This window comes from Pyxicephalus adspersus, chromosome 4 (genome assembly GCF_032062135.1).
Source record: "Pyxicephalus adspersus chromosome 4, UCB_Pads_2.0, whole genome shotgun sequence".
NCBI classification, from domain to species: domain Eukaryota; kingdom Metazoa; phylum Chordata; class Amphibia; order Anura; family Pyxicephalidae; genus Pyxicephalus; species Pyxicephalus adspersus.
In genome coordinates, this window is record NC_092861.1 from 100,367,676 (window position 1) to 100,394,866 (window position 27,191).

At 40.3% G+C, this 27,191-nt stretch overlaps 1 protein-coding gene across 1 annotated transcript in view; it reads left to right on the top strand.

The window, feature by feature from the left end:
• Positions 1 to 628: 628 nt before the first annotated feature.
• The window catches only part of LOC140329074 (uncharacterized), a 43,046-nt gene continuing 16,483 nt past the window's right edge, over positions 629 to 27,191 (top strand). Inside the window, exons 1-2 of the mRNA XM_072409154.1 lie at positions 629 to 671; positions 18,152 to 18,196. Coding sequence (XP_072265255.1) covers positions 18,194 to 18,196 — 3 coding nt within the window. The 5' untranslated portion in view covers positions 629 to 671; positions 18,152 to 18,193. The remainder of the gene's footprint in view (positions 672 to 18,151; positions 18,197 to 27,191) is intronic.

Below are 27,191 nucleotides of genomic sequence, written 5' to 3' on the forward strand. Positions count from 1 at the left end.
GGACCAGGCCTTTGATAGTGTTTGTTTGGCCAAGGTAAAAACAAAATTCAGGAGCTTAAATTGGTGGTTGGTACAGTTAGAATGTTTTAAGAGTAGTAACGCCTCATATGGGTCTTTGCACATAGAGTGTCCCAGTAGTGTGTACACTAGTTGATAGACTCAAGTCCAGAAATGTTTTATTCTTAGGCAGGTCCAGGGATATTTACAGTTTTACCTGTATTGAAACTTTTAACTGATTATATTATGACCTCCCATGTTCAAATAAGCTACAGCTTAAAGTATTGCCCTACTATAAGAATTATGTTACATTCTAGTCTAACCTGTCCTTAAATTAAGAACCTTGACAAACATATTTCTCGACCTAATGGATATTCCTCCTATTATGTATGAGGGAGAGGTCTATGTCATTGGTGAGTCCACAGTACCTTTTGTAGTTTCACTGTGTACGTCTTTGTGTTTACATGTGCCTGTGATGCAATTTAATAGGGACCTGCTTCATTCTTTTCTGGCCCACCCTTTTTGTCATAAAATTGTGACTGCCCACATATTTCAACTTGCAATACTTGTTTGGTTTCTTCAAAGGATAGTACCAATTGTAACTTATGATAAGTGCTCACTTCCCCAGTGTCAAGGGAGCTGAAAACTTCAACCTGGTAATGCATCATCTAAAGGTAAAACAAAATACTCCTATTTACTCATTTACTCTGTTTTGTTGTGTAAGGTTAAATGTAATTATACTTTAAAATAAGCATTATATTAATGGGAGGTAAATGTATATTTTCTTATATATGTGTATATATATGGTAAACACACATATATTATATTATATATATATATATATATATATATATATATATATATATACTCACAAAAGAGTTTACTACTCTTGCTTTTTCAAAAAGACTTCTGAATCAACTTCAAATCAGATATGAATGTGAACAATGGCTTTTTAGAACCTTTTGGTAATGACCATTTGATAGTTTAGACTTTCTTTGAGAGGCAGGAAAGAGTCTAAAGTAGGTGTGTTTGAAAATTCAGGTAAGTAACAGGAGTTCCTAGATCAATATGGTGTGAGATGGATTTGTGGAGTATATACCTATACCCGGGTAACAAAAAAAACCCCCACTAAGCCTATATTCTGTATACATATCAATATTATAAATATTAATAGTAAGAATTTGAATGCAAGAATGGCCATAACCTAGGAATCTTCTTAGCATGCTTACATAAAGACATACAGAAACCTGGGAGTAATAATGTTGCTGACATCTTATGAAAACTAAAATAGTTATCATCTTTGACAAACTTTTAAAATTAACTTTTAACTTTACAGAAGAAACAATGCATTTTGTTATCTGACCACATTACCTTACCTTTAATTTGGATACTTACTTAGATTAGAATACAAATGTTTTGTATCATCTATCCTCTATGATAAATCACATGGGTTTTGTCCCAAACCAGGTTACCCAAAAGTAGAACATTGGTTAAAGCACAATTTTTTTTTAAAAGGTTTGGTTTGGATAAAGAAGCAATAAAAGCATTAATTTACCCCTTGTGGGAGGATTACTCTCATTGTTTTTCCTTGTGGGAAAACCAAAATTTTACAGATGTCACTGGATGAGAAAACTTTTATTTGGGGGCAATTGTACAATGACCACTGTCTAAAAAATAATTTCCTTTATTTGCTGTCATTTTCTGTTGCATCTCTGTGGCAGGAAGTAAAGGGAAATATCTCCAGTAGGACATGGGAACAAGTCACTTTAAAAGGATGCTCATAATGCCTGAAAAATGTGACCAATATGACTTTGGATATATGTAAAGTAATTAGAGATGAGCGAATTTCTCAAAAATTAAATTCGGCCGGTTTGCCGAATTTTCCGAAAAGATTTGCTTTGATCCGAATTTATTTGCTACAAATTGTGTAAAAAAAACGTCTTTTTCCGGCCTGCAGAGAGCCTTGATAGTGGTGTAGAACACTGTGCCTTGCAGTAACACGTATAGGGAGTCTGCTCTGGTAGTGAAATAACACTGTGTCACACTGTGAGTCAGTATGACATGCAGATGACAGGTGTCGCTATTAGAATCACTGCACACTTCACTTATTTGGGCAGTCACGGGGCCAAAACTGACCAAATAACTCAAGTATGAACTCGGCCTTACAGGTCCATGTTAGCGTCAAGAAGAAGCACACTCCTTTTACACCCTTGTCAGCTGATTCCACAAAGATACCTATAGAACCTGTTCTATTAACCGCTTATACAAGTAGAGCCCCCCCCAACAGAGTGGAGAGGGTGTCAGCACTAGTGTTGGTCGAATAGCTCACTATTCGATTCGACCGCTATTCGGTCGAATAATGCATTGTTATTCGGGTGATCGAGGGTCAAATTCGAACTCCATTAAAGTCAATGGGGGAAAACTTTGGGTTGTTTTTCTGGACTGTGTAGAGCTTCTACAGCCTATAAATACATTTAAAAAGACATGTCAAGACTCCCCCAGCTCTGCACAACACTGTACAAGTAAAAAAAAAATAAGGAAGTCTTTTTTCTGTTGCTGGCAAGGCCATTTTATGGGGCGGGCAAGGGAAAATGCCGGATTTTATACGGTCTCTGTGTAGAGACAGAGAGGGGCATGAGGGCGTTCCTCTGGTCCAAAAATTAGCCACCAGGTTTCACCGCTCCGTTACAAGCCATACACAGGCTTCAGAGTAAAGGCAGAGGTCTCTGACGGGGGTCTTTCAGTCAAAAAATTAGCCAGCTACACAGCTCTGGAGGAAGAGGCGGTGGGCACTGAGACGGAGCGGGGACCGCATTGGTAACTGGCATCTAGAGTAGGGTACTGGGCAGGCGGCAGCATTAGTAACAGCAGAAGAAGGAGGCGGTGGGCCCTGAGACGAAGTTTGGACCGCATTAGTAACTGGCATCTAGAGTTGGGTACTGGGAAGGTGGCAGCATCAGTGAAAGCAGGAGGAGGAGGCAGTGGGCCCTGAGAAGTGTGGATGGCATCGTTAACTGGCATCTAGAGCTGGGTACTGGGAGGAGGAGGCAGTGGGCCCTGAGACAGGGCATGGACGACATTAGTAGTTGAGGCCATCACCTATATGGACAATGTCGAAGCTGTAGCTATTGGAGACATGAATGGATGAGGGAGATTCCAATCTGTCCGTACCTACTATGTAGCGAAACCAAATGAAAGGGAACACGCTTGGCGGAATCAGCGGGGAAAGAAGACTCTGTTGAGCTTGATTCTAGTCTGGCATCCAGAGCTGGGTACTGGAAGGAGGAGGCGGTGGGCCTTGAGACGGAGCAAGGAGGGCATTAGAAGTTGAGGACATCACCTATATGGACAGTGTCGAAGCTGTAGTTATTGGAGACATGAATGGATGAGTGAGATTCCAATCTGTCCCTACCTACTATTTAGCGAAACCACATGAAAGGGAAGGGGCTTGGCGGAATCAGCAAGGAAAGAAGACCCTGTTGGGCTTAATCTAGTCTGGCATCCAGAGCTGGGTACTGGGAGGAGGAGGCGGTGGGCCCTGAGGCGGAGCAAGGAGGGCATTAGAAGTTGAGGACATCACCTATATGGACAGTGTCAAAGCTGTAGCTATTGGAGACATGAATGGATGAGTGAGATTCCAATCTGTTCCTACCTACTATGTAGCGAAACCACATGAACGGGAATAAGCTCGGCGGAATCAGCGGGGAAAGAAGACCCTGTTGAGCTGGAGTCTAGTCTGGCATCTAGAGCTGGGTACTGGGAGGAGGAGGCGGTGGGCCCTGAGAGAAAGAAGACCCTGTTGAGCTGGAGTCTAGTCTGGCATCTAGAGCTGGGTACTGGGAGGAGGAGGCGGTGGGCCCTGAGACGGAGCAAGGAGGGCATTAGAGGTTGAGGCCATCACCTATATGGACAGTGTCCAAGCTGTAGCTATTGGAGACATGAATGGATGAGCGAGATTCCAATCTGTACCTACCTACTATGTAGCAAAACCACATGAAAGGGAATGGGCTTGGCGGAATCAGCGGGGAAAGAAGACCCTGTTGAGCTTGATTCTAGTCTGGCATCTAGAGCTGGGTACTGGGAGGAGTATGAGTGGCTGAAGTGCATGCAAAGTTTCCTGGCCATTTTTATGATGTCTTGCAGATGGGTGGAAGACTTCAGGAACCGCTTGACAACCAAATTGAACAAGTGTGTCGCAGACAGACACAATGTTCTTCCCGTTGTCGGTCACCATGGTTCCATTTTCAGTTGTCGCGGAGAAAGCCATGATTCAATCTCTTGATGAATCACACGGAGCAGTTCCTCCCCTGTGTGACTCCGTTCCCCCAGGCAAACCAGGTGCAGAACAGCGTGACACCACCGTGCCCTGCACATGTGGTATCCTGGAGGGGCAATGTGAATTGTCCCTGCAGTGGAGGCTGAGGACACGGTAAAGGATGAGGAGGCAGAGGCAGACGTTGTCGCATGACCAGCAGCGTGAGAATGTGGAGGCGGAAGCGGTGTCACCTGGTCAAGTTGCTGGTGTGGCTGTGCATGAATCACATTTACCCAGTGGACCGTAAAGGACATGTATTTTTCCTGACCGTAGTTACAGCTCCACACGTCGGCGCTGCCGTGCACTTTGGCAGACACTGACAGGCTCAAGGACTGGCCCACCTTCTGTTCTACATATTTGTGCAGGACTGGTACTGCCTTTTTTTCAAACAAATGATGGTTTGGGACTCTCCACCTTGGCTCGGCACAAGCCATCAGTTCTCTGAAAGGTGCAGAGTCCACCACTTGGAAAGGGAGGGACTGCAGCACCAGCAACTTGGACAGGAGCACATTCAGCTTCTGTGCCGTTGGATGAGTGCACGCATACTGTTGTCTCTTGGCAATCGCTTCGATGATCGATTGCTGACGGAATGACTGACGAGGAGTAGGAGGAGCAGGAACATCTGGACCAGCAGAAGGTGTAAATGACATACAGCTCCCTTCGGCTGAGGTGGTGGAGCCTTGACTGCCTGAAAGCCGGTGCGTGCCACTGGGTTATGCAGAGGTTGCTGCGGCAGGCTGGACCACCACAGGCCCAGGCCACTTTATGACGCTGCATATGTTGACGCAGGGCCGTGGTGCCAACATTGCCACCCTGGCCACGCTTCACCTTCTGCCCACAAATTTTACATATGGCCATGTTAACCTCCTCCCGCAGCTTAACAAAAAACTGCCACACCGCCGAGTAGGTGATTTTTCCCCCCAACACTCGGCACTGACTGACTGCTACCGCCGCTGCCTCCGTGAACCCTCTGCACCACTACTTCCCGGGCAGGTAGGCTGCTGCGAAGCAGATAGTCTACCTCGGGCACGTTTGGCTCCCGACCTCCCACTGCTGCCACCCTGCGGACTACCAGCCATGCTACCACTTTGCTGGCTCAGCCGCTGCCTCACGGGCAAGCTGCCACCCTCTCCTCCTGATGATGATGAAGCCCCTTCTTCACCCAGCTCCCAAGTGTGATCGGCTTCATCATCATCGAGTAGTGTATGCACGTCACTGATGTCCTCCTCAATGGTCTCTGGGTCAGGAGCCTGACCACTCGCAACACCACCTCCCACGCCACTCTCCTCATCACTACTTGCTTGCCTAGTGGAGAAAGCGGCGGATGTCTCCTCCAGATCTTGGCTGGGCAGTAGCTGCTGACTGTCCTCTACTAGCTCGTCCTCCCTGTATAGTGGAGCTGAGCCCACAGCATACAATACTTCTGTGGCTGAGGGAACAGCAAAGGAAAGAGGCAAGTTGTGGACAGGTGAGGGCACAGGGTCTGCTCCCAGGCCATGCCAACTAAGGGTTGTGTCTGACAAACCCAACGACTGTTGGCTGGGGGTGTCTGATGTCACTTGCGATGAAGTGGATGACCGAGTTAACCAACCTAGAATCGCTGGGTTGCTGGTCAAGACAGGACCGCTAGATGACACCGGGAGCTCAGGCCTCTCGCTGTGACTCCTGCTAACACACCCCCTTACTCTGCTGCAACCCCTGCCTGTGCCAGAAACATTTAGGCCTCTGCCACTCCTCTGTGCATGGCCTGCCACTTCTCTGTCTGACATACTTAAAAGCGAGGAAAATATTTTTATTTTTGTACGGAAATAAGGGAACTGCGTATATATTTTCTTTTTGTACTCAAATACGTCACTAAATGCTTTCACCACATATAACTGCAGAAGTGAACTGATAATAAATTTGTATTTGTATATTTGTATTTTTGTACTGAAATACGTCAATATATATATATATATATATATATATATATATATATATATATATATCACGTTAAATATACACGTGCGTTGATGGAATGACAGAGCTGTATAATTGCTATTTGGATCCCCAAATAATCTTTCCCTGCACTTGTAAATCGCTTTTCTAGCACTGTCCCTAGTGCCTTCTGACGTCTCTCCCTGCACTAAGATTCTGTGAAATGATTCCTCCCTATCCTTTCCCTGCACTTGTAAATGGCTTTTCTAGCACTGTCCCTAGCGCCTTCTGACGTCTCTCCCTACACTAAAGATGCTGTGAAATGATTCCTCCCTATCCTTTCCCTGCACTTGTAATTTGCTTTTCTAGCACTGTCCCTAGCGCTTTCTGACGTCTCTCCCTGCACTAAGATGCTGTGAAATGATTCCTCCCTATCCTTTCCCTGCACTTATAAATCGCTTTTTTTAATTTTTTAGCACAATGAGGTTTCTACTAGCGACTGCACACGTCTCTCCCTCCACTCAGAACGCTGTAAAATGTCTTAATCCAAGATGGCTGAGGCTATTGAAAGGGGTGTGACATCACAGGGCTGGCTGGCTGCTGATTGGCTGCATGCATGGCATTATGGGTCATCCTGCCTTCCCAGAGTTCCTTGCCCCATGTCCTCACACGTGTAGCCGCCATTTTAGAAAATATTGCGATTCGTTTCAACGAATCGCAAGGAAATTCGGATTCGTTGTGAATCGAATTTTTTCTGAAATTCGGATCGAATTCCACTTTGTCAGCCTCGATTCGCTCATTACTAAAAGTAATCTTTGAATGATGCTGACTGATATTGTAGGATCAGCTGCTTCAAACAAAACTATTACTTGACACAATTTTTTTTTTTTTTTTTTTAAATAATATTTATTGAAAAATTTTTTTAGAATATAAACATAGAAAGACAATAAAGACAAATACAATATTCACAACAACAAAAAACTAACAAACAAAAGAGAACATCAGCATTATTAATCAAAATACATACGAAACTGGATTATATATAGAATAAAAACAATATAAAAAAGAAATACTCGAGTTTGTAAGTATAAAGCAAAAGACACAAAATTATAAATGAAAGAGTCTACGATCTATGCCCGAAGCTGTATGGTGATCTAGCCAGGGGGACCAGACTTTATAGAAATTGTGCATGGAATCATTAGCTACAGCTGAAATTTTCTCCAATACCATAGTATCTGACAATCTAGATAATACTGCTTGAAAACTTAAACTCGATTTCCGCCATGCAGCTGCAATCACTTGTCGTGCTGCTAATAAGATAAAAGATAGCAGCTTTTGCTGATTTTTAGAAATGTCAGGGCAAGTACTATGAAGCAATGCTATCCAAGGGTCTCTTTTGAGAGATACATGTAAAACAGATCGTATGTAGTTAAATATCCTGATCCATAGCTTCCTAACTACAGGACAGTCCCACCAAATGTGCCGAAATGTTCCCAAACTATTACATCCTCTAAAGCAATTGGGATTTCCCCCAACAGCAAATTTCGCTACCTGGTGTAAGATACCATCTAAATAGCATCTTATAAGCATTCTCCTGCATAATAACATTCGGAGAACAAGTAGCAATATGCTGCCATATCTTTTGCCACTCTTCCTCGTTTAGCTTAGCTCCCAAATCTGCTTCCCATCGTGCCATATAAGAAAGAGGGTGAGTATCCTTATTGATTAGTTGACCATATATCATAGAAACCACCCCCACCGAGGCGGAGCCTCTATAACAACAAGTTTCAAAACTAGTGAGTTTCAGCGGAGATGCCTGCGTCCTTGTCAACAAACTCTGCAAAAAATGTCTGATTTGCATATATCTGAAAAATTCACTGGAAGGTAATTTCCAATGCTCTTGTAGGTAGGTGAAGGATTTGATCCCAGTAGGTAAGAAAAAATCATACACATACCGGACTGGTCTCTGGGCCCACCACTGAAAAGCCAAGGGATTCTCATAAGCTGGTAAAAATACAGGACAGTTAACTATGCCAAGCAGAGGTGCATGTGCTGACATCAGGCCAGCTGAGGTCTTGACTCTATCCCATATACCTAAAGCATAGGATAATGTGGGATTAGACACTAGCGGACGCTTGGACAGAGGCAGCCATAGTAAATTATGTATATATACCGCAGGCAACTCAGCAGCATATAATGTAGCCCAAATTGGGAGATCTGGAGAATGGTGCAATGCCACAAACGGGGCCAACTGAGCGGCCTGAAAGTACATACACAGGTTGGGGACAGAAAGCCCCCCTTTTAATCTATGTCGATACAACGTTCTATCCGGCACCCGCGATCTACCAGGGTACCAAATAAAACGCAACACCTTCCTTTGCTCTTCCTTAAGAAGATGAGTCGGGACTGGTATCGGAAGGGTGCGGAACAAATATAACAATTTCGGTAGATAAGTCATTTTGATAGCGTGTATTCTACCAATCCAAGACAATGGAAAATTGCGCCATTTATGGCGCATGATAGAAAGCTCCCTAAATAAGGGTGGATAATTTACCTGATACATAAGTGAAAGATGGGATGTAAGCTTAACACCCAAATAGGGAATAACCTTCAACCATTTATAAGCAAAATGTGATTGTAGAAAAGCAACCATTGGGGCTGGCAAGGTAATATTTAACGCTTTAGATTTATCATTATTTATCATCAAACCTGATATTTCTGAAAAATGTGTGAGTAGCTTATGCAAATTAGGCAATGTCGTGGTGGGAGCTGTGAGCGTCAGTAATATGTCATCAGCAAATAGCATAATTTTGTGGACCGTATTAAACACTTCTACACCAGCTATATCTTGGTTTACCCGGACAGCTGCCGCCAAGGGTTCCAGTGCCAATATAAATAAAATAGGCGAAAGAGGACAACCTTGTCTAGTTCCTCGCAAAATCTGAAATGGAGCTGATGTGTAACCCATATATTTTACAGCAGCTGATGGTGAGGCATACAGTGCTTTAATCCAATGCAGAAAACACGGACCAAAGCCCCATTGTTTGAGGGCATAAAACAAATATTGCCATGATATGGAGTCAAAGGCCTTCCTCACATCCAATGACAACATCATACTTTGAATAGAGTGAGAATGAGACAGGTGTAGTATCTGGAGAGCTCTGCGTACATTATCCCCTGCTTGGCGTCTTGGAACAAAACCGACCTGATCCCCATGAATTAGATGACCCAGAAATCTATTTAGTCTAGCTGCTAATATTTTTGCCAAAATTTTTACATCTGTATTGAGAAGTGAAATAGGCCTAAAATTGGCCCATGATGTGTGGACTTGACACAATTTTAAAAGGCAGCAGCAACAACAATGCAAAATCTGTGGAATGTTGTGTTTCTTGTTAGGTGTGACAGGTGCAAATATGTCTAACATTTTAAGGAATACTGTGCCCTATATAAAATATGTGTCAGAATGAAGGCATGTTGACTATTAGTTATTTCTTAAGTATGTGATCTATGCTAAGATAAATTGAGTGAAAAGTGAGAATACAATATGTGGCATCAGAGAAAGACAGCAGGGATCAACAAGTAAAGCAAGCTAAGCATCAAGAATGAAGGTGACAGGAATGCTGTCTGGTCAGTACAATATACTCCTACAAAAGCTTAGAGCAAGTGTTAAAGAGCAATAATAAATTATTGTTGTTTATTAAATTTAAACTACACTACAGATTTGCAAACGAGATTCAATGTGCATGCAGAAATAATCAACTGCTATTTATGATTTCCTGCACTCAGTCACACCTCTGTTGACTTCTCTTGAAAGTGTTCAACAGATAACTTTTTACTTTTGAACACTGCAGTAGCCCAGAAAATCTCACAGCCTTCCAAACATTTGATCATACTATCCATCTAGGTGAAAATGATGTTGGTTTGAGGTGGGATGAGAAATCATGCTGTAGTCCAGGGGTGTCAAACGCAAATACACAGAGGGCTGAAATTAAAAACTTGGACCGTGTCCTGGGCCAAGAAAAGTTTCTTGGAAAAATACATATAAGCAATCGGGGATAAATGGAAAGCAGCAGAGGAAATGTTAGGCAAGGAGAATATTTGTGCCCACTATTGTCTATAGCTGTAACCATAGTAGTAAATGTTGGATCTGGATTTTGTGTGGCAATAGAGTTACTGTGCCGAGGAACAAATTTAGATCAATCCACTGCATATTCCTGCATGCTCTTCTCATGTGTTCTTGTTTCTTCTTATTGAGATTAATTGCCAGAGAATGCAATGTTAAACCATATGAATTGCTGCATTCATTTGGTTTCACATTGCATTCTCTGGCACAGTAAAACAAATATTATAGCAACAACTCTATGATAATTCATGATAATAAGAAACCTGATAATTCCTGATTATTGAGCTTACCTGTCAGTATAAACTCCAAGGGGTCCACGCATAGGCTGTAGACACGAGTGATGCCGCTACTACAATTCCCGGCATCACTTGCTTCTATAAATTGCGGGGCTATGCATAGGCCATGCATAGGCAGAGAGGCCGCTGGTCTAGAGACATGAGTAATGCTGTAAATTGTAGTAGCAGCATTGTACTCGCGTCTATAGAACAGAAGCTTAATATGAACTGCAGCTAGCCCGCCGTTACCTAATTTGCAGTAGCGGCGGGCCAGCTGCAATTCATATTAGGAATTCTTTTGGGGGCCAAAAAAAGGACATGCCAGGCCAGAGTTTGACACCCCTGCTGTAGTCAAAGACCAAAGGCAAAGCTAGGACAAGGAACCTACCAACATACAACATACAATGCAATGGAGCCTATATTTCAATGCTAAGATTTCATTCAGTAATAAGATCCATGTGATCTTCAATATCCTTGGTATACTGAAAAGTATAGAAGAAAATACGTTAAAAAATATTATTTTCATTTCTAACTTCAACTTTACTCTAAACCACTTTTAAAATTTTTCTTCTTAATTTTGTTAGTGTTAGGAACATATCATGGCATTCATACCCACACTCACCCACAATAATTACCAAAGTGCCATAACATTTGTCAAAACAGATGGTAGTTGTCATCATAATAATATTAATAATCATAGAAAGTCAAATTTAATTATTGTAGTCCAACTACTATGGTGCTTTGAAGGCTGGGGCAGATATGATAACATGTTAGTGTACAGTATATGCAATATACTATATTGCTATACATTCAATAATTATTTAAACTGAACTCCATAGCACATATACAATATAAAAATAAAAATATTTTAGGCCATGGAAGTCGGGTTAAAATGTGATTTTAACAGAACATATAAATTTACCACACAAAATGGGAATGCCATTAGCCATATCAATGAGTTGTCATGCTGCCAAGGTGTTAAATCTTTACTACATAAATAATTAGTTCCGAGATTTAAAGTGTTATAACCAATACCATTGTACTGGTTTTACAACAGTGAAGGATTATAGTGTGCTACTGATTACTGCACAGCCCTATTGTGTTTGCCACTGCTGAACAAAATTGTTCTTTTTTGAGCAGCAATTTGCCTGCATAAACCAGCCCACCTCCTCACTTATTATAGAGTTTTACTGATCCCTTGTAACTGAGGATTCTTCAGTAATTTTTAGTAATATTTAGGAAATTGTAAGGACCAATCGGGCTAAACTTACTATTTACATCCATTTACTTTCATTTTTACCAAGAGCCAGCATAGGGATCCCATCTTTTTCTTCTCTAGGAACCTCCATGTTAAGTAGTCCACAGCTGTTACCTGGTTATCAGAAGACTTGCCTTCCTATTGTCAAATTGAATACTGCTATCACTGTTAGTATTCATCAGAATATTAGCTTCCAACTTATAGGAAATAATAGTGGCGTACATTCTATCTCTACTTACTTGTGGTCTTTGTACTTTATTTGAGCATCATTAGATTTGTTCAAAAGAGCTGCACAATGTTCATTCAAATCTTTACATTTGTCCACAGTGTTCCAAATACACTTCTGAGCCACTGGAGTTTGGTTTACCAATTCCACAGCATTGCAAGCAGAATTCCACAAACACACATATACCATTGTAAACTGTTATTTCAATAATTCCCTTTACAACTCTTACCACATCTTAGATTCCATATTTAGAGCATGAAGGACATTCCCACTAAACAGGGATACTGTCCACATATCTTGCTGACTAAACTCAAAACTTTAAGGGGCCGTGAAAAGTTAATGCACAGTAACATAGGTTGCATTAAGGCAACATTTTCCTTGTTAATGAACATGGCAATAGATGGCTTTACACACACTAAATGTTTGTACCGAGTTGACTGTCTTGTAAACTTTACAGCAAAAACTAAAATGAACATCTCACTTAATCACAATGTTTCCCCAAACTAAATTTAAACTAAATTCTATGTTAAACAGAATAAATAAGATACACATATGAAAGTTTCAACATGCTAATAATTCTTAATGTTTACTAAAAAGAAGCAGCTTAGAGCTAAGCCAATGTTACCTTGAGAAATTAAACCCTCCTATCATTTACAGCTATAGATGGTGTGAGCTTAGCCACTATTAATTCTACAATAGCCATGGTGATGCACATGTGATTAGCTATGATTCCAGCTTTTTGAACGTGTGAAATTGTGGTAAGGAGCTGAACTAAGCACTCTATCAAATGTGACAGTTACCACCAGAGGCATGTGAATAAATCTGGTTTGGGAAATGAAAGTCAGTTTGCTTTAGGTTGGCCTGTTTTCAGACTGACCGTGAGGTTGCAGTTTGATTAGAGCTTCCTTCATGCCCCTGAACCACTTCCTTGGGTGAGATGCTAAATGCACCGCCTCATCAGCAGCAGCCCATTAGGAATGAATATGGGCAGCAGTACCACCAGCTAAAAAATATTCAAACACTGAATCTTTAGAAACCATCACAATGGTGCAGAAAGCTGACTTTGCCAGCCTCCAAGAGCTGCATGGGGACCACTTTTTCTGATGCAAATCTCAAGGTAGCCTTAGTAATAGAACAGATTTGGGTTGCTTTTGTAAAATATATATTGTGAAGTTAGGAGCATCAGCACATCACAGGATACTGTAGTGCTTTATTAAACTCTATTTAGACTCAGGCATAAATAAAAGGTTCCAATCAGCATAACAAAATAAAAAAAAGCAAAACAGCCAAGGTGCCAAATGGTTAGCAAGTGTTTCAGCTTCAAACTCCAAAAAATGGGCTGCTAAGTCCTGCTCTCTTCAGCATTACAGCTTGCACTCAGACTGACACATCCATCAGGGGTATTGGTCACACAGACCTAGACCTTATCCAGGCCCTTTAATCCCCATTTCAAGGAAATCTGAGGTACTTGATGCCAAATAACCTCTGAACTTGGCATCATGTAATTCACCATACTACGATAAATATATTTTTTTCTTTAAAGTTGCCTTTAAAAAAGTTTGTAAACTGTAAAAAAAAAAGATTTTTTTTGTGGAACAGTGCAGAAATATGTCTTGGTAATAATTGGTCTTTTCATTCTCAGTACTTTATACAATACAGTATGTTGCACAAGGAAAGTTCTCATTTAAATATAATTTTATTGTTATTGAACACATTTTAAGATGTTACTAACAATGTTTTTCCAAGAAATTTAACAATGGGCTTGTTTAGACCTGTGGTAAAAAAAATGCTGGAATTACCATTCCTGGACGCCTACTATGCACAGTTGGGTGTCCAGGATCAATTTCAGGCAAAAATGCTTGTTTTTTGTTGGCATATGCAAATTTGTCATTTGCTAATACAGGTATATTCAACTCTGCCTGTACAGGAATTTCTAGGCTTTTATAGCCTAGTTAAAAAAAAACATTAAAAAAGTGGCAAAAGGCCCCAGAGGCTGCTTTGTGTATCCAGAAAACCACATGGAAATGCTGACAATACCTGCTGCCCTTTTTTTTAGTGTAAGATGTTAAAACTCCATTCCAGTTTTCACTGCCATCCAGGGCTAAGTTTGGAGTGATGTCCCCTTTTTTCCTTTCTTTCTGACAGGAGTAATAGGCAAGAAGTGAGGAGAGAAGAAGTTGCCAACAGCAACACATACAATAAATAGTTTTTTTTCCTCTAGAATAGGTAAAGTCTAAAATCCATGTCCCTTTAGTTTTATCCTTCTCCACTGTATCCACAATTTAGAATACAACATTTTTTTGTTTTGATGACCTATACCTAAAATCTGCTGTTGTATTATTTTACAAAATGACTAGCTACGGAAGATGAAGACACTGACAAAAAATGTATTTTGTATAGTAAGGTGTGTCTTTTTACTTGTAATAATCCATTGTCATTTTGTAAACCTTTAAGAATGTTGAATAGTTACATTTTTATCCTAACATACCAGCTGTGTTTGCGTTGATCACATAAACAGAAATGCCCTAATGCTGTGACGGCTTTTACAAAGAACTTTTGTTAAAAAGAAAGAAATCTACACATGATTTGTATTCTCTTTCAGATGTACTTTTAATCAGGTTCTCTTTTTCAAAGATGGGATGGATACTGACAGGTTTACTGGAATAGCAATAATATATTGAAACCCAAAACACAGACCGAAATTGTTGCATTTATATTTGATACAGAAAGGTGTGGGTTAGTAATCATAGGATGGCACTTTGTCAACCTATAGAAATGTGGGAGTGTTACAGTGTTACCTTGAGTGAATATGCCAAATACTATCCTAATTACAAACAGAGGCGGAGATGTGCTTCCAATGAGAATGATCTCGCAATGAACGTTTGATGTATATTCCAAGAAGCCTGAAAAACTCTGTATATGTAATATATGCCATATCAATCACCAAAATCTCATAAAGGCTTCAAAATGTTAATGTTTTTCAAAAATAAAATAAAAAAAGACCTCATGACCCTGCTATGAAGGTCCATGAAGTTCAAGCACTTTCTGTTCTGGTACAAGTCCTTGAAAATACCATACTGTTATCACTGGTGTGTGGGAATATACAGTTAGGTCCATAAATATTTGGACAGAGACAACTTTTTTCTAATTTTGGTTCAGTACTCTACCACAATTAATTTTAAATGAAACAATTCAGGTGCAGTTGAACTGCAGACTTTCAGCTTTAATTCAGTGTGTTGAACAAAAAGATTGCATAAAAATGTGAGGAACTAAAGCCTTTTTTTTTACACAATCACTTCATTTCAGGAGCTCAAATGTAACTGGACAATTGACTCAAAAGCTGCGTACACACGGCAAATTTTTCTCGCCCGATAATCGGTATCGGCCAATTATCGGGCGAAAATCTGCCGTGTGTACAGTCGGTCGTCGTCCATCGTCCGACGACCGTCCTGGCGGATCCATGGACGATGGACGACGACCGATCCTAATGAAAGGGAAGGGGAGAGCGCGCAGCAGGGTGCCGCTCCGTCGATCTCCCCCTCCCCTCTCCATAGAGCATGAACGGTGCTGTATGTACAGCATCGTTCATGCATCGTGCAGTCTTTTCTCGTTGGAAAGGATCGTGAAAGATCCTTTCCAACGAGAAAAATTGCAGGTGTGTACGCAGCTAAAGGCTGTTTCATGGGCTGGTGTGGACAATTCCTTTGTTATGTCATTATCATATAAGCAGATAAAAGGCCTGGAATTGATTTTGGAGGGGGGGGGGGTGCTTGTATGTTGATGATTTTGCTGTGAACAGACAACATGCAGTCAAAGGAGCTCTCCATGCAGGTGAAACAAGCCATCCTTAAGCTGCAAAAACTGAAAAAACCCATCCGGGAAATTGCTACAATATTAGGAGTGGCAAAATCTACAGTTTGGTACAACATGAGAAAGAAACAAAGCACTGGTGAACTCAGTAACACCAAAAGACTTCCAGAAGACAACAGTAGTGGATGATTGCAGAATCATTTCCATGGTGAAGAGAAACCCCTTCACAACAGCCAACCAAGTGAACAACATTCTCCAGGAAGTAGGCGTATTGATATCCAAGTCTACCATAAAGAGAAGACTGCACGAAAGCAAATACAGAGGGTGCACTGCAAGGTGCATGCCACTCATAAGCCTTAAGAATAGAAAGGCTAGATTGGACTTTGCTCAAAAACATCTAAAAAAGCCAGCACAGTCCTGGGAAAACATTCTTTGAACAGATGAAACCAAGATCAACCTTTTTCAGAATGATGGCAAGAAAAAATTATGGAGAAAGCGTGGAACAGCTCATAATCCAAAGCATACCACATCATCTGTAAAACATGGCGGAGGCAGTGTGATGGCTTGGGCGTGCATGGCTGCCAGTGGCACTGGGACACTAGTGTTTATCGATGATGTGACACAGGACAGAAACAGCCGAATAAATTATGAGGTGTTCAGAGACATACTGTCTGCTCAAATCCAGCTAGATGCAGTCAAATTGATTGGGAGGCGTTTCATATTACAGATGGACAATGGCGCAAAACATACAGCCAAAGCAACCCAGGAGTTTATTAAAGCAAAGAAATGGAATATTCTTAAATGGCCAAGTGAGTCACCTGATCTGAACCTAATTGAGCATGCATTTCACTTGTTGAAGACTAAACTTCTGGCAGAAAGGACCACAAACAAACAGCAACTGAAAGCCGCTTCAGTAAAGGCCTGGCAGAGCATTAAAAAGGAGGAGACCCAGCATCTGGTGATGTCCATGAGTTCAAGACTACAGGCTGTCATTGCCAGCAAAGGGTTTTCAACCAAGTATTAGAAATTAACATTTTATTTTCAGATTTTTAATTTGTCCAATTACTTTTGAGCCCCTGAAATGAAGTGATTGTGTTAAAAAAGCTTTAGTTCCTCACATTCTTATGCAATCTTTTTGTTCAACCCACTGAATTAAAGCTTAAAGACTGCAGTTCTGCAGTCTGCAGTTGTAGGGGTTCTACAACACTTGGCGGTAGGATACATGGAACATTCTGGGGGTAGGAAGGCATCAAACACCCAAAAGTGTATTGGATAGGAAGCTTCATGGGTGATATTGCTCTGAAATTACTTAAAGATTAGACAAAAGGGTTCATTAACAGGTGTTAATAAATGCTCTGCTTTTGCATAAGAATTGTGTTAATAACTTTTATTTAACTGACAAAGCCCTTTTAAATGTTTAGTACTCCTGAAATTTTAAATTAGAAAAAATGCCAGCAAATAACCTACCAATTTCTTTTATCTATGACTATGTACTGGTGATATTCCAACATGTGCTGACTAGCCAACTGATCTGACAGAGCTAGTAACTCTACACAGACTTTTTCAGATTTATGGGAGGTAACACTACTAGTTATAAAGTATATGTATAACTAAATAAAAATTTGGCATGGACTGGGCCTTCAAAGGATAAATCCCATAATGAAGGTAAATGCGCCTTCTATAAGAACAAAGAGTTAAGAAAAGTGCACAATGCTTGTACATGATGTCCAGTTGAACACATATTTCAAAGCAGTGACAACTCATAAAGGTAGTTCAGTGAGGTATTCTTCACTATTCTTTGCAGAAATGATTACTTCTGCCTGGTTGTGTCAACATGACAAATTATATCTAGCTGATGCTTTATGTAGGTAAAGTGTTAAGTTTATTACTAATGTAACACACCCACAATAATACTGGTTATACTGACATCTTCAAGATTCCACCTAATGCCTAATACATTAATATTGCGTGAGCCCTGCCATTTGCAGTTTTCCCCAAAATAATACAGCATGTTTTATTTCGTATTTATGTGTCACATTTTAATAAGCATGACTTTTCTGTTATACCTTGCCAAATAAACCAGGTTGCCTAGTTCAAATATACATTATCACATACCATGTCCTCTGTGACAACACTGTTATTTATATTTTTACATTTGTTCTATATTGGAATACTTTTTATATCTCAAATTGTTTTCGTGTTAATGTTGTTGTATTGTTTGTTTTGACAGATATGAGAGGAAAACACAGTTAAGTGTTATCTTTAATACAACATGGTAAGTGAACGTTTAAGTATCAGAAAATGTAACAAAATGGATTTTGAAGTATTTAGTGATGATTATGACTATTTGTGTGATTATCACTATTGTGTAAGTACTATTGTTAAATTTTTAGCATCTGAATCTTTATTTTGTGACAAAGGTTGCAAAAAGAGATCATAATGCTAAACCAATCTATTTCCTATCATGATCTTATTACCAAATCAGTAAAGTAACAAAAGAAAAGATGAAAGTGGCAACACCAATCAAACTTATTTATCTTATATATCTTATTATAAGAATATGTTTGGCTCAACTAAGAGTTATATGGTTACCTAGCATAAAGTTTTTTTATTAAAAAAATGTATTTTACATTTAGTGTCCAGCTAGTCTTTTTTTTTTTTTTTTTACATATTTGCATGCTATTTTTGTAACATATTTTGCATGTTCTGTGGTATGGAAATGTGTTTAGATAGATTACATTTGGTATATTTGGTAACTATATACAACCTGTATCTCAGTTTACAGGTGGAAGAAAAAATTATTAATTTTTATGCCATGTAGTCTGTTTTATTGCGTTTTAACCCTTTTGACAAGTACAAGATAGCAAAAAAAGTAAAAATAGTATCTTAATATACACATTGGGGCTGATTTACCAAGCGAGCTTGCCACGCTTATATACGCGCCTGAATATGAGGTGACATTTCCGGAAACTGGAGCCGAAGTCGAGTGCTAGTACACCTGCCTACACTTGCAAGCTGGATTCCTGCATTGATAAATAAACAATGGAGTAGAGAATACGACAATTAACCACCTGGGCGGTACACTGAGGTCTAGATTTCTGTTCCAAAAGCGTTACAGTTTTTCATGAAATTTTTTTTTTTTAAATTGTTTACAGAAATATGTCCGAACAGGGTTCTAGTAGATATCATGAATATAAAAAATGTTTGAAACACACAATCATGTAAAAAAAAAAAAAATTACTTTTAATAAAATTAAATAAAAGACACAAAAAATCACCTTAAACAAGAATACATAAATAAATGAAAAATACTGAAAATGCGATAATTCGGTATACTGTATAGTAATATATTTTTCTAAAACACCTCCCTAGTGTCCGTCACATACCTATAGACAAAACCACATAAATATATTTTCTATTATTTTGTATTGGATTGGATGCACGACTTTGTATTCAATCCAATACAAAATGAGAACAAAATTCAAACTCTCATTTTGTATTGGATTGAATACAAACTCCTGTATCCAATCCAATACAAAATGAGAGTTTGATATTTCCAATAACATACTTTGTATTTATTTTGAATTATTTTGTATTGGATTGGATACAGGAGTTTGTATTCAATCCAATACAAAATGTGTTTGAATGAGTTTCAGTTTGAATTTCCCGCACACGCGCCGACGTCATCGTACGCGCCGACGTACACGCATGGAGGGAGAAGAAGCCGGCCGGCTTCTTCTTCCCAAAGAGGACACCCGACGCTGGAGGACGACGCTGGAACACGTCGATGGATGATCGCAGCGGGACCAGGTAAGTGATCGATAAACCCGAACTTTTCTCACTGTATTTTCATACAGTGAGAAAAGTTCGGGTTTATCGATTATTGTAACTTTTTGAAGCCCGTACCAAGGTCGGGCTTATCGCTCAGGTGGTTAAGGCAATAAGTTTTTAGCTGCACGGTTTAGGAGGATCTGTTTAGCTCTGGCAATGGTGAGGTCATAGCAATTAATTAGCGCACACCTGCTCCCTGTTCTGTGCGCATCTACAGTCCATTACAGGTCAGTTTGAATCTTTAATGCTTCATCTCTTTTTTTTTTATTTTAATTTTTATTCGGTAACCAAGTAAGCATTCTGGAAAGACATCCAAACATAAAATACAAACAAGATAATGATAACAATAAATGAAATAAACAGTTAGTCATAACAATATGGCGCAAATAGGCATTAAAGTCTCCCATCCATGCAAACATTGGCCACTATATTTTATATATTTAAAAGAACATGTAAAAAAAAGAGATAGAATAGAAGAAAGGAGAGAGTAGAAGTAGGGGTAAGAAAAAAAAGATGAAGGAAGAAAAATTGGGGGTGGGGGGGGAGAAAGGGAGGGGGGAGTATAGGCACAGATACAGTCATAAAGTACAAACTATGCAGATGCAATTTTGTCCTGGTATATATACATATTCAGATAACACTTCAAATAACCAAACTTCGTCAAGCTTCGTCAGTAGTATCAACATTGGCGCTTCCTATTTGTAGATGTTCCGTGGACATGGTATATTAAAACCAGTAGAACCATGTTTTATTGAACTTGGCTGTACAGCCATCTCTATTGGCCATGAGGTCTTCCATGGTCATGATCTCATTAAGTCTCGTAAACCATTGAGAAACAGTCGGGGGAGAGGTTTGTTTACAGAGAGAGGGGATACAGGCTTTGGCAGCATTAAGTCCTAATAGAGAATTATGATATCTTTTCCTTGAAAGGGAAGAGACATGTAGCAGAGCAAGTTCTGGTTTATTCTGAGTTGATATGTCTGTTAATTCCTTTATTATATTAGCAACTTGTGACCAAAAAACTGACAATAGAGGACATTCCCAAAAGATATATAACGTACTACCTATAGCATTTTGACATCTCCAGCATCTATTGTCTGCTTGAGAATAAATCTTTGCCAATAAGGCAGGTACTCTGTACCATCTAGTTAACAGTTAAGAATTCAATTCCTGGTATGAATTGCTGATGGATGCTTTGTGTCTAAAGTACAATAAACATTCTAGTTGTTCCGGGGTGAAATCTAACTGTAAATCCCTCTCACATTTTGTCACAAAAGGCAAGGGCGTTGTAACAGATCCATCCTAATAGCAAGCCAAGAGCAAAGGAGAGTGTGCCTTGCAGTGGTCTTTCTCCAGCACATAGAGATACCATCTGGGAAAGAGAGTAGACAAAGAGCTAAGGGGATGGGAGGAAGCCAAGGAAATATGTCAGCTGAAGTTTAAAGCTGGAGTTAAACCTGGAGTTTTCTCCAGATATTTAAGGGAGACAGAGAATGATCTGGATATGGCTGTGGATTTTTGATTCTTAGATATTTCCGGGCTATACGTAGAGTTGGACCAATTAACGGGTGCCTAGAACTGATTGCCTGATGATCTAGGGGTAGCCAAAACACTCCAGCCAAAAAAGCTGGGGACATTGCCTCCTCGATCAAAACCAACTGTTTCTGTCTCCTATGACGACACCAATCTATTAGTCGTGTAATATGAACTGCTTCATGATAAAGGAAAGGGTCAGGAAAGAAAGAAAAAATCTCTTTTTACAAACGGGGGGAATCTCTTAACCAGACAAATCGTAGAAATTCACTTTTAAAAATGTATACAAAAACTGATGTGGCAAATACACTGGTAGTGTTTGTAATAAGTACAGCAAACTTGGCATGAGGTTCATTTTGAGTATATTGCACCTGCCAAACCAAGAGAAGGTGTGTTGTCTCCATCTCTGTAGGTCCTTTCTAAATGCATTTAAAAGTGGTAGGAAATTTAAGTTCACTATAGACGTTAAATCAGCTGAGATATGAGTCTTCAAATACGTGATGAATTTCTTGTCCCATTTGATTGGAAAGGAGGGGAATATTTCCTCAACAAGTCTATGCGGGAGGGTGATCGAAAGAACTTCATATTTAGATCCATAGTTAGACAAATGGACATATGTAGATATTTCTGCTAGTAAGTTGGGTAAGGTTATACTAGGCGAGGTAATGTAGAACAGCAAGTCATCAGCAAATGCTGCTACTCTATGTTATGTATTCTGAATTTTCAGCCCCTGGATATTCCTGTTGTTACGTATTTGAAGCAGCGAGGGCTCCGATGTTAGAATAAAAAGGAGAAGGGACAGTGGACAACCTTGCCTTGTTCCGTTAGGTACGGAATCTAATAACCTTTACTTGTGCCAAAGGGGCAGAATATAGTGAAGATATCCAGTGGAGCAGAGGGGGAGGAAGGCCAATATATGACGTCAGTGATAACAAATTCTAGTCTACTCTATCAAACTCTACTCTATTGGCATCAGCCGAGAAAAGCATCATTAGTATAGTGTGTGAGCGGGAGATCTCAAATTTAGGGTTTTGATAGTATTATTACGCGTTTCACGTCCTGTTAAAAAAACCATCTGGTCTGAGTGGATAATGTTTTGGGGAATCGGGGTGAGTCAATTGGCTAGAATGCTACTAAATATTTGAGATCACAATCACAAAGAGATAGGTCTAAAACTACTGCAAAGGGTCAGATCTTTCCCCAGTTTGAGGATGACCGATATATGGGCTGCCAAAATTGTCTTTGGGAAGGTGTGTCTCTAATGATATTGAGTTGAACACCTCTAAAAAATAGGTAGATAAAACAGGAAGGAAGCAATTGTAGTACTTAAGGGTTAGACCATCTGGGCCCTGGGCTTTCCCAGTGGCAGCATTAGATATAGCTTTAGACAATTCTTCAGCGGTAATCCGGAGTCCCAAGGATTCTACAGCTTCAGTTGAGAGGAAGGGAAGTCCCGAGTTGCGCAAGTATGCACGTATCTGGTCTAGCGAAGCTGTGTCTGATTCGGGAGTATGGTCGCTGGTTAAGTTTTATAATTTATTATAGAAGGACCGAAAGGCCTTCGCTATGTCAGTAGTGGTTGTTACCCGCCGCCCTGTTTTAGAGATGATACTAGGGATAAATGCTCTGGCCCTTTTTTCTCCTAAGGCTCTGGCTAGTTTTTTACTACACTTGTTAGAATGTTCATAGTAGTATCACTTGCATTTAATAGGTAGTTGTTTAATTTTAAAATGTTACACTTCTTTGATTCTGTCCCTAAGGAATACTATCCGCTGTTCTGTGTCTGGGGTTTGCTGTCGTTTGTTCAAAGTCTCCAAATTATGGAGTTCAGTAAACAATCGAGTCATTTCTGCTTCTCTCTCTTTTTTTGCTCTGTGACCTTGCTGTATGAGGAGGCCTCTGTCAGCATTTATGTGCTTCCCATACCATTAAGGGGTTAGATACTGATTCTGCGTTTAATTCGAAAAAAAGAGCCCAAATTTGAATAAATTTTTCCACAGATCTTTGCAGATTCTAAGAGTGATTCATTCAGCTTGGAGGTTTTTGTGTTGGGTATTTTTGGAGATGCCTGAATTACTAGGAATATAGGTGCATGGTCAGATACTGTAATGTCACCTATAGAGGATGAGATAACAGAAGGGGTCATATGATGGGATATCAGAAACATATCAATTCCAGAATAAGACCTGCTGAATAAAAAGTATATTCTCTCTCTGAGGGATACAAAATCCACCAGATATCTACCAATTGATGGGAATGGAATAGCCATTTAGCCTATGAAGAGCCACATAAGACAGAGCTGATGAACCTCTGCATACATCTAGTGTGGGTGAGATGGCGACATTAAAGTCTCCTCCCATCACAGCTGTACCTTCTGCAAAGTCTTCCATCAGCTCTAGTGTTCTTTCCAAAAAAAATCTGATTACTGTTTGGGGTGTAGATATTCACAAACGTAAATTTGTGTGAACCTATTGTTCCTTTTACTTGTACGTATCTACCATCAGGATCTGAGGAGTATTCTAGAAGATTCCATTGTAGTGATTTATGTACAAAAATGCTAACACCTTTAGTTTTAGAATCTAATGAGGCGCTGTGATAAGCCGTCTGAAAATGACGGTCTGTTTTCTGGGTTTCTGGATTTTATCAGCTTTGAAATGTGTCTCTTGAAGAAAGGCAATGTGGCATTTGTATCTTTTTAACTCTTGGAGAATAATTGCTCTCCTAATGGGGGAATTAAGACCCTTTACAGAGATAGGGTCTTAAGTGCCATATGGGTGGAAGGGGAAGGGGGAGGAGGTGGAAGGGGAATCAGGAGTACAAGAAAAAAGGTTTTACTAAGAAATGAAAGAAAAAAAAGAAAAGAGAGACTTCAGGAGGAAGTCAATGTAAGGTGAAACAGGTGAGTATATCAAAATACTCTTTGCTAAGGAAGGACAGCAGCTCAACCCTCAACCCCAACCATAAAAATGGGGGGAGAGGAGGGCTAGCCCTATGGGAGGAGTTGGTGCCCAACAGCAGAGAGTCGGAGCTCACCGACAGGATAACTAATGTATTAGTTATGTGCCTGCTCTATAAAGCAAGAGAAGGTAAAAAACCTTTCAGTATTTCCCTGAGAAAGACCACCAGCGACATCTACTGGTATCACGTACCCTACCCTCATTGACGGGTAGGAAGTCCTGCTGCTCATGGAGGCACTTACTTGCTACTTATGCTGCTTGGCTGTCTGTATGTACACCACGCTGCAACGCTACAGAGAAAAACTGACTCAGGACTTTAGTTTGCAGTGCCTTTGTGGTCCACTGTGTCTTCTTGCCCTGGGACATTTGTTGTTTGGACCCAGAACGGGTCCCGTATGTGTGGTCACACTGAACAAATCCTCTTTGGCTGGTCAGAGCTCCGGACACATTCAGCCTCACTCTCCCATCGCGTGGCCATGCCCCCCACTCCATCTCTTTTTGGGTAAGTGCTACTTTTTTTGTTACATTATACTCACATTTATAGTTACATTTGTTGCACTTCTTGTTACTTTTTCTTTTGGTTGAAACACTGCAAACTAATTGATATCAAGCTGTATACATACTAATTAGCACTTTATATTATGTCATCACACAATAGTATGACTGTAAAAAAAAGTATGACCAAGCATTTTGGATCTGATTTAAATTTAATTCTAGTTTGGCTTTAGAGAAATCAAATATTTGCAAAAAGGATTGTTGGCAAAGATGATACATCAAGGAACATTTAGGGATTTCACTTCTGTGTGTATGTCAAAATACCTTTTAATGTATAGAAATACATATGCATTTTCATTATTACTATTTTACCTGGACTAGTTGGGGGGGGGGAATTAATCAAGTAAGTATGCGTGGATGGTATGCATTCATGTGGCTTTTTGTAATCTTCAATATTGTTAGCTTCATCTGTTGCTACAATGTTTTTGTGCCTGGTTTCTAATTACGGTTCCTGTTTTCTTCAGCAATGTTTTGTCATTTTTTTCCACAAATATTCAGTACAAATGTATGCATGGTTTCCACTACAAACTGCTACTTTCCCCCCTGGTTGCCTTTGTCCCATTCTCAAAGTCACATTGTCATATATTGGTATTTGAATGTCTTATGTACAAATTCCTTTTATGAAAAAATTTCGTTTTTTTTTTTTTCTTTTTTTTTTCCTAATAGTCTGACATTTGAACTTGTTGATTTGCTGTCACACAACTCCTCTGTTCATTTGTAGTAGTGGTATTGGTTTGTTCTCATTGTGCTGTGCTGCCTGATCTTAGCCCTATTGTATACAAACACACTTGTGTCCTCAAAGAGCTGAGCTCAGTTATTTCAAAGCCAATTATTTCTAATTTTTAGAGGCTCTTTAGTCACTGGCAAGGTACCGATGGATTGGCGTAAGGCCAATGTGGTTTCTATCTTCAAAAAGGGAGCAAAGTCATTACCAGGTAACTACAGACCGGTTAGGGGGCGTGACTTGGCAATGGCACTGTGAGCAGGCACTTTCCTAGAGCTCTGTGTCCACCGCGGCTTTAACAGCTAATACTTCAGATCACACAGCTTTTTTCCACCCCACTCAGTGATGTCTAAGCAGAGGAAGAATAAAGAAGCCCTAAACAACCCCTAAACAAGGCAACTTACACAAATATTTCCCTTCAGACTCGGCAGCTTCAGCAGGAGGAAGTGCTCCCAAGATGGCCCCTGCATCTGCAAGTGAAGCTGACCACCTAGAGTCTGCTGATCGGGTGAGTGAAGAGGGGACTTTCCCCCTAGCTGGGATCCCTGCTGTTATGTCTCCTACCCACTCCTGTTTGTCATCTGATTCCCCAGCTGAGTTCTCAGACACAGTATCTTCTGCTCAGCAGCTGCCCAGAGAATTACAAGCCCTCCTGAAATTCATACCCACTAAAACAGAGCTAGAATCTTGGGCTCATCGCGTAGAGCACTCTGTTCATGCAGAGATTGAACAGATATATCAGAAAGTGCAAGCAGTTGATATTAAGATTTCTTCACTGGCGTCCTCCTCCTCCCAAACTTCCCCTAGATTAGACATGCTTGAACATGCCCAACCCCCAAGATCCCATTGATTTTCCTAATTGGCTGGAAGTCTTAGAGGTACTCCCAAGTATCTACTTGAGATCGAGATCATCTACCTCCGCCCGACGCAGACGGCGCTCTCCCACTCCTCAGCGCCTCCTGAGAAGGAATACCTCAAATTCACATTAACTGTGATTTCTCCTGCTGCTGAATATTTGGACTCTTGTTACCACCACTGTCTACCTCCTACATATATTACAATGCATATCTATACCTCCTCAGAAACTTATCGTTCATGTGTGATGTATCTATGTCCAGATCTGAGCACACCTCCTATGCCGGAAGCGGATTCCTGTTATTGCGGTGACATTGGTGCACATTGAGTATGGGCGACGGCCCATCATGGTCTCAGTGGTTCTTTGCTCCCAGATGGCTGCCTACGGCCAGTACTATTACTGTTATTAGTATTGTTTTGTTTACATGATACCTGGCGCTTTGAAGCTGGGTTATTGTTTCGGCTCCTGTAGTAGCCTGCATTGTGTATTGCTGTGCACTTTAGTATGCCTGATTATTGGTATGCCCTTTATTTAATGTTTTTGTTAATGTCTTTGGGATCTTAAGTCCCGTGAAACCTTTCTACTCTTGTAAGTTTAGAATTCTATCTCCTCTCCTTGTTTTTTGGGAACGGCATATTTTCCTGGTTTCACTTACTAGAGCTGTGTGATTTACACGTATATTATATACGTGTTTTATGTTGCTGCTGCTGGTGAGCCAGCGGCTCATAGTGTTCTTGCCTACACTACCCCCCACATAGGTACACCCGGCCTCTTGTAGAGGTCGGTGTTGTGGTATGGTATTTTACTTACCTAGG